The 6,861-nt window shown below is 34.2% G+C and overlaps 1 protein-coding gene across 1 annotated transcript; it reads right to left on the bottom strand.

Annotated features, from left to right (window-relative positions):
- Nucleotides 1-253: 253 nt before the first annotated feature.
- Nucleotides 254-3,371, bottom strand: LOC132609735 (AT-hook motif nuclear-localized protein 23-like). Its single transcript, XM_060323872.1, has 3 exons — nucleotides 2,961-3,371; nucleotides 1,994-2,314; nucleotides 254-1,192 (listed from the first exon to the last, which is right to left on the bottom strand). Exons 1-3 carry the CDS (start codon nucleotides 3,112-3,114, stop codon nucleotides 855-857), a joined length of 813 nt encoding a protein of 270 aa, XP_060179855.1. The 5' UTR covers nucleotides 3,115-3,371; the 3' UTR covers nucleotides 254-854.
- Nucleotides 3,372-6,861: the final 3,490 nt, after the last annotated feature.

The raw sequence follows: 6,861 nt of genomic DNA, 5'->3' as shown, positions 1-6,861 counted from the left end.
CATTATGTTGACATGAGAACAATTATATTACATACGTAATTATATAATACCTTTTTTCGTATATTTTTTAAATATTTAAAATTTAATTTAAAATATTAAATTCATCTATTCCATTTTAGTTTCAAGATTAGCAATTTAACTGTTGAGAAGCAAAAGGTGTAATATAAGTTGAGGTGGAGGGGTACTATTCTTGAAAGCAATGAAAGAAGAGAAAAAAGTCTACCGTCAAAGATCTCCCTCCTTAGACTATTGGCAAATAGCTTTTTCTTTTATGTGTAATTACTATAGAGAAAAGAGAAAAAACAAAAAACAAAAAAAAAACAAAAAAAAGAAGAGAAAAGAAGAAAAACGAAGAGAAATATACATCAAATAATAAGGTTAGATTTAGCAGGTAGACTAGTCTTTCGAATTTTCTTCAGTGACAAAGGTGAACTAATCTGAGGATTGCATTCACAAACCATTTCTTCTTTATAGAAAAGAGTTCCATAAAGAACATTAAGAGTAGAAGATCATCACTATTTTCAGATTCATAGAGTTACAAAACCAAGAAGAACAAAACAAGAAAACATACAAAAAAAAAAAAAGGATCCCCAAAAAAAAAAAAAGAAATGGAGAAAATCCAACATTCACTAGATCCATCACTATGACAAACGTGGTACATTAAAAATTTCCTGACCTTTGTATGATTCAAGAATCCCCTAATTTCTTCGTCGATTCGATCATTTCTCATACGATATCAACAACAACTCGACTTCAGCTTCTCAAAGATAATACTGTGATCGAACACCATGATGCACACAGATTTACAGAAGGCATCACAACCAATTACTCTAATCTTCAAGAGTATGTAGCTATTAGACACCAAATGGTAGTTGACCATTAGGCATATTCAAAGGAAGATTAAAGAATGGAAATCCAGATGAAGGATCAGGAAATTGGCTATTATTATTATTATTAACACCAGCACCACTATTAGGGCCATTATTGCCACTAGAGACTTGTGATACTTGTGGTTGCATTTGAAGTCCTCCTCCTTCATTATCATCCTCTAATGGCAGTCTCTCATAAGCAACATTTGTAAAAGATGAAGCTATAACAATAACTGGTCCAGAAGCAATCAATTCCCCTACTACACTTCCTCCAACTACTTGCCCTTGTCCACCAGCCAAGAAAATCGTCAGACTCGTCGCACCTGTTGAAGACATAATTAGGTAAATAAGATTGTGTTTTAATTTCAGATGAGATGACACACCGTTAATTCATAGCACATGTTGGAACGGTAGAAGACATAATTAAGTAGCTAAAATAGTGATTTCTCTAATAGCTTAAATTTTTATATGAAAAACGATCATATGGTTAAATCACAACAGCTATTGAAGACATAATTAAGTAAATGAAACTGTAAATTTTACTGAACCAATTTTCCTAATAAAAGGGATTCAAAAGGAATGTTGTGGCATGTAGCATTCAACCTTGTGAGCTTGTACAACTTCCTTATGTCAAGGGTATTCAAAAACATAATAAAAGAAAAGGTTACCCTATTGCTATAATATAATTTTTCGACCAAGGGGATTCAACTGAACCCCCTTCATTGCACTTAGCTTCTTCGCTAGCTTTCTTTTGAATAGGGAGATTTAAGAAAATATAAGAATGTTGTCACATGTAGGATTCTAACTTGAAAATATAAGAATGTTGTCACATGTAGTATTCTAACGTAATATCATGTAACTTCCATATGTGAAGGAGATTCAAGAACATAAAGATATACTTAATATTTTTTACCTTATTATGAAAGTATGACTTTTCGATGAAGGGGGATTCAACTGAACCCCCTTCATTGCACTTAGCTCTGTCACAATTTACCCTACTACTACAGTATAATATTTCAATGAAGAGGATCAACTGAACCTCCTTCGTTGAATTTAGCTTCCCCAGTACTGGTTTTCTCTTTACTTGTTTAAATTTTGAATGAGATGGTCACACAATCTCGTACCTGGTGGAGCTGGTGGAGGCAAGAATGAGCCAGAAAGTGAAAGAATCTCAAATCTTCCGTGCAATGTTACTACAGAACCAGCTGCCGCAGGTTGTCTTATGCTAACATTTGTTACTGTCCCACTGCCACTTAATATACAGATTCCTCTTTGTCTTCGCCGAGCATAAGTTGAAACACACTCAAATACATCACATCCATTTCCAATCTCCAATATATGTGCTCTCAATGTGTTTGCACTTTCCCTAGTGATAATTACTGGTGGTTTTGGCTTGTTTTTCGACCCCGGCGGCCGTCCTCTAGGTCTCCGGCCAACGATATCACCTGTTATTGAAGACATAGTTAAGTAAATAAGCATATGCTCTCTCTAACAGTTCTAACTTTTAGATGAAATAATCTGTCAGATAATACAACATGCTACCAAAACAGGCAGAAGGTCTTGGATTCAAGTCTCGCCTCTGCACCTATCAGGTTGACCCCTGAGAGAGGGGTGTGTTGATTGAAGATATAACTAAGTAAATAAAATTGCATTCTCGTTCATCTTTTAAATTCTTTTATGAAATTGTCACATGATTCAACATAGTATCAGACTGGAAAAAAAGTCTTGTTGGATTTAAGTCTCACCACTAGGCACCACCTATATATTGTGTAAAATAAACAAAATTATGTGTTTAGTTCATAGAGAAAAAAAAAATCAACTGAGCACGGGTGAGAGGGCGTGTCGATCTAAGACATAATAAAGTGTGGTCTCTCTAATAGATTTAATTTTATTGGAGATGACCAGTCAAATAGTTCAATATGATATGAAAATAGATAGGAAGTCTTGGACTCAAGTCTCACTGCTCACCACCACCTATTTTCAAAACAAATTCCGAGCTTGATTCATGGAAAAAAAAAATCAGTCAGCACGGTTGAGAGGGCGCGCTGATTGAAGAAATAAGTAAGTAAATAAAAGTGTGTTCTCTCTGACCTTGATTCTGGTGACCGTTATCCTCGTGGTGATGATCATCGGAAAATTGGTTCTTATTAGCTTCATCATCTGGCTGCCTTTGTAGATTGAAGTCAGCTGGATGGTGAAGTTGATGAACATAACGAGAAGCAGTGCTTAAATCCAAACCAGCCATGACTAAAACATCAAAAGTACAAGAAAACACAAGAGGAAAAAAAAAACTACAAAAAACAATATCAAATGGAAATATTAAAAACTAGTACTATATGTTTGTTGTTTAATATAAGGCTTAAAAAATGAGATTATTTTCTTTTGTTTTGTGTAGATTTGAATATGAGATTTAGAAAACAAGAAGACGCTTGCTATGGAGATTTGGTTTTTGAGTGGAAAGAAAGGGAAAGGAAGAAGAAGGAGACAGAGGGGGACAAAGACTCAAACAAACGCAGTCATTTCTTTCTCTCACCCTAAAGTTTATAAATATATAAGTATAAAAATAATAGGAGGATGGAAAATTATTTGTTTATTCAACTACTATAATATAGTAGGTTTTATTAGAAGAGAAAAATAATTACGTTTAATTTCTATACACAGACGGGAGCGGAGACGAAGCAGATCTATAGTGTAAGCTATAGGTTCGACAATTCTTTAGTTTTGGCCTAAATCTGCCTAGTTTAGAGTAAGCGGATTTAGAATTTTGAATTTATGAGTTCTAAATTTCATAGAAGATAACTTATGGGGTTCTAGTTAAATTATTAATATATATTATGTAGATTTCATAACATAAATGTAAGAATTATGGCCAGCGCTAGTGGGTTCTATCGAAGTCATAGCTAAGATTGTTGCTCCGCCTTTGATTATTAGCATTTGAAGTTGGTGTCCTAAAATATCGAACCCATAAAGTTTAAATATTGGATCAGCAACGGTTCACTAAAAGTGAGATTAGTGGCCTGCAAACAACTAATTATACTATAGGTAATAATGAAGAGGTTATCTGGGAAGGGGTAAAGGGAAGGGAGAAGAGAGAGATATAGAGAAACAAAAAGAGATGGAAGGTGCAAATTGAGTGTATACCGTTTTTTTGTATCAAAGTATAAATGTTGTTCCTGCGGAATGATCGAAGTGTTTAAGAAAAGTAGTTAAAGTTAACGGTGTTAATTTCAAGTTAGGTCTACGAATTAAAATCGCACACTTTATTTAATTAAAGGTTAAATGTGCTTAGTGCATTAACACAAGGACTAAAATCATAATTAGACAATAACACGGGGACTAAAACCGCTATTTGACCTAATTAATAAGTTAAGACACTAGTAAATTTGTTACGATATCAACTTATAATTCAAAAATTATGTGTTAAATTAAGCTTGTTAATTACTTAGCGCGTGGAAAACAGCTGATTTATTGGTAAGAGTATGTTAGTTGAAAATTGATTCTTATAGTAACACACGTTGTAATTAAAGACCAACTATGTTGAAAGTATAGTAGTAATAATATTATTTGGTTTGAAAGTAATCGACGTTGACGATGAAATGTAAAAACAATAAAGACTCCTCAATGTTGACTCTGCATTTTGTCGAAAATAGTATTTCAAGTTTTGTGTAGTGGCACTACATAAATTTTTAATCACATCATTAGGTTAAATAGACATACTACAATAGAATTTTTTTTGTAGCAAAAACTGATATGGGTATAATTTATAATTTAGAAAGTAGGGTATTAACATGCTATAGCTTAGCCGATTAAACTGCATTGATATATAGTATAAAAACTTATTTACAATCTTAATGTATATGATACAGACTAATTAATTAACCCTTATCCTCAATTGGTGAGAGACATGTAGATGTCTATCACAGAATTTAATTTTAGTCTTCTTTGGATCTTGAAAACTTTGTTCACTATCTTCTAGTTTGTCGTGGACATAATAAGGAATAATATCTAAAACATGATTTTTGGTATGTCCAGATTCTCCACAAAAAAAAAAAAAAAAGGGAGGATTAAAATACACCCAAAATAAAATAAAAACCCAGGCACCCAAAATAAAAAGGGAGGAAATCGGTGGCTGATGACGGTAAACAGTTGAAAATCACTATAAAAGTTGCGTGAAATGAATGAGAATGTTTATTAGTATATATTATTTATATGAAGTCAAGATTTGGGAAACCAGAGCAAGTTGGATTATTAGAGGTGCGTATAAAGTCATGGCTTTCATGTTTTGCAAGTGTATTAATCTAATTAATTAACATATAATGAAGGCGCACTTTTCTTTAACTTTGCGATAAGTATTTGGAATTCAAAATTCATTGACTTAACAAATTCATGTTTTCGTCATCAGAGGTGGAGCCAGGATTTAAATTTTATGAGTTCGAGATTTTAGTCTTTTTAGGTTAGTTGTTTCTAAATCAAAAATTTATCCATATTCAATGGATTTTATAAGATAAATATAAGATTTGGACCAAAGCTATTGAGTTTGGCTGAACCCATAAGTTATACTCTAGCTCTGTCCCTCTATGGTAGTCATGTAGACTCTTTAAGAGATATGGGTAAACCGCTTTCTACGAAAAAGTTCTTAATTCTCAAGGCCAAGCGCGAGACAGTTGGTTAAAAATGAGGGTCTCGACTATTTCATGACAGTGTCGATGGTATGGACGAAACTAGAGGGAGGAAGGTGTTCATTTGAACTCATTTCGTCGGAAAATCACAATATATATATATATCAAAAAATACTTAATGTTTGTATAATAAATATTAAATTTTTCAATAAAAATTTTGTTTCTGCCACTGTTAGATGGTCTTGGCATTTATTTTTTTAGTAGTAAATGAAACATTGATTGAATATTATGTGGGTAGGGTTAGATGTTGTTTGATTGATATGTGAAGTGTACAAAACTTAATCATGGCTAAGGATATCAAAGTTTTGACCAGATTTTAATTAAGGCTTACGCAGAGAAAAACGTGAAGATGAGAGAGAGTATATATGTTGTAATTAAAGCAATTGTAATATTTTAATAGTACTACTATATGCTAAAACAAATTTTATATTAGAAAAAAAAATTAGTGGATGGGGAAGAGTGGCCAAGTGAGTAGTGGCGAATGGATCCCACATTTGTCCTCACCTCACCACCCTGGACGGCTTTCTTTGTAATAGGGCCATCTTGATTGACTTGCTTAATTTTTGGCATTTGTTGCCTAGGAACCCATGATTTGACCCCTAATCACCATCAAAGGTCGTGGTTAGGTGCTAAATATGTACTTATTTATCTTTATTCAGAAATTTCTTATTCGTGCTTTGAGTAGGTAATCGTCTTTGATAGAAAACGATTTACCGTAAATGTATACATGTTTAAAAGGTCGAGTCGCCCTGGTACCGTCGCGACCCCGCCCCATACCGTGACCATCCCCCGACCACTAAGGACAGGCCCACTATAAATCGATAGTGGGCCGATTTGGTCCCCTAGAAATTGCCCTAGGACAGCCCCCATAAAGAGAAGCGCCCTTAGGTCCCCTCGAGACCAATTCACAAGTTCACGACCAACCAAGTCTCGTTCCTTAGATCGCCTTACTTCAAAGTGAGATTTTTCGATGCGAAGTTGAATTAGTCGAGCTTCGGAAGGAGTACCAGACACAGGATGGAAAACTAAAAAGAATAATAATCTCTGTCGGAGCATGTTTACAGTCTTGTCTAAAGTTTAACTTTTTAGATTGTAATAATGTAAATTCTTGGTAAAATACATAAATCCCCCCCCCCAACGTATACTCGGATTAATTATGACGCACCCAACCTTTGCGGGCGACCTATTACCCCCCTGGCCTTATTTTTTTATGCATTTTTATACCTTTTTTCGACTAACGTGGCACAAAAATTTGATGCCCAGTTGCACAGTGGAGAGTGTTGCACACTCTCCGCCACATCGGCGCCACGTCA

The sequence above is a fragment of the Lycium barbarum genome, chromosome 9 (assembly GCF_019175385.1).
Source record: "Lycium barbarum isolate Lr01 chromosome 9, ASM1917538v2, whole genome shotgun sequence".
Taxonomy (NCBI): Eukaryota; Viridiplantae; Streptophyta; class Magnoliopsida; order Solanales; family Solanaceae; genus Lycium; species Lycium barbarum.
The sequence above is the reverse complement of the archived record's forward strand: the minus strand, read 5'-3'. Positions and strand labels throughout refer to the sequence as shown.

Excerpts from the sequence above, each read along its gene's own strand:
- LOC132609735 (XM_060323872.1), bottom strand. The coding sequence starts at position 3,114 with ATGGCTGGTTTGGATTTAAGCACTGCTTCTCGTTATGTTCATCAACTT. Across the intron at positions 2,315-2,960 it reads TAACGGTCACCAGAATCAAG|GTGATATCGTTGGCCGGAGA; the intron begins GTCAGAGAGAAC and ends CTTCAATAACAG. Across the intron at positions 1,193-1,993 it reads GCCTCCACCAGCTCCACCAG|GTGCGACGAGTCTGACGATT; the intron begins GTACGAGATTGT and ends TGTCTTCAACAG.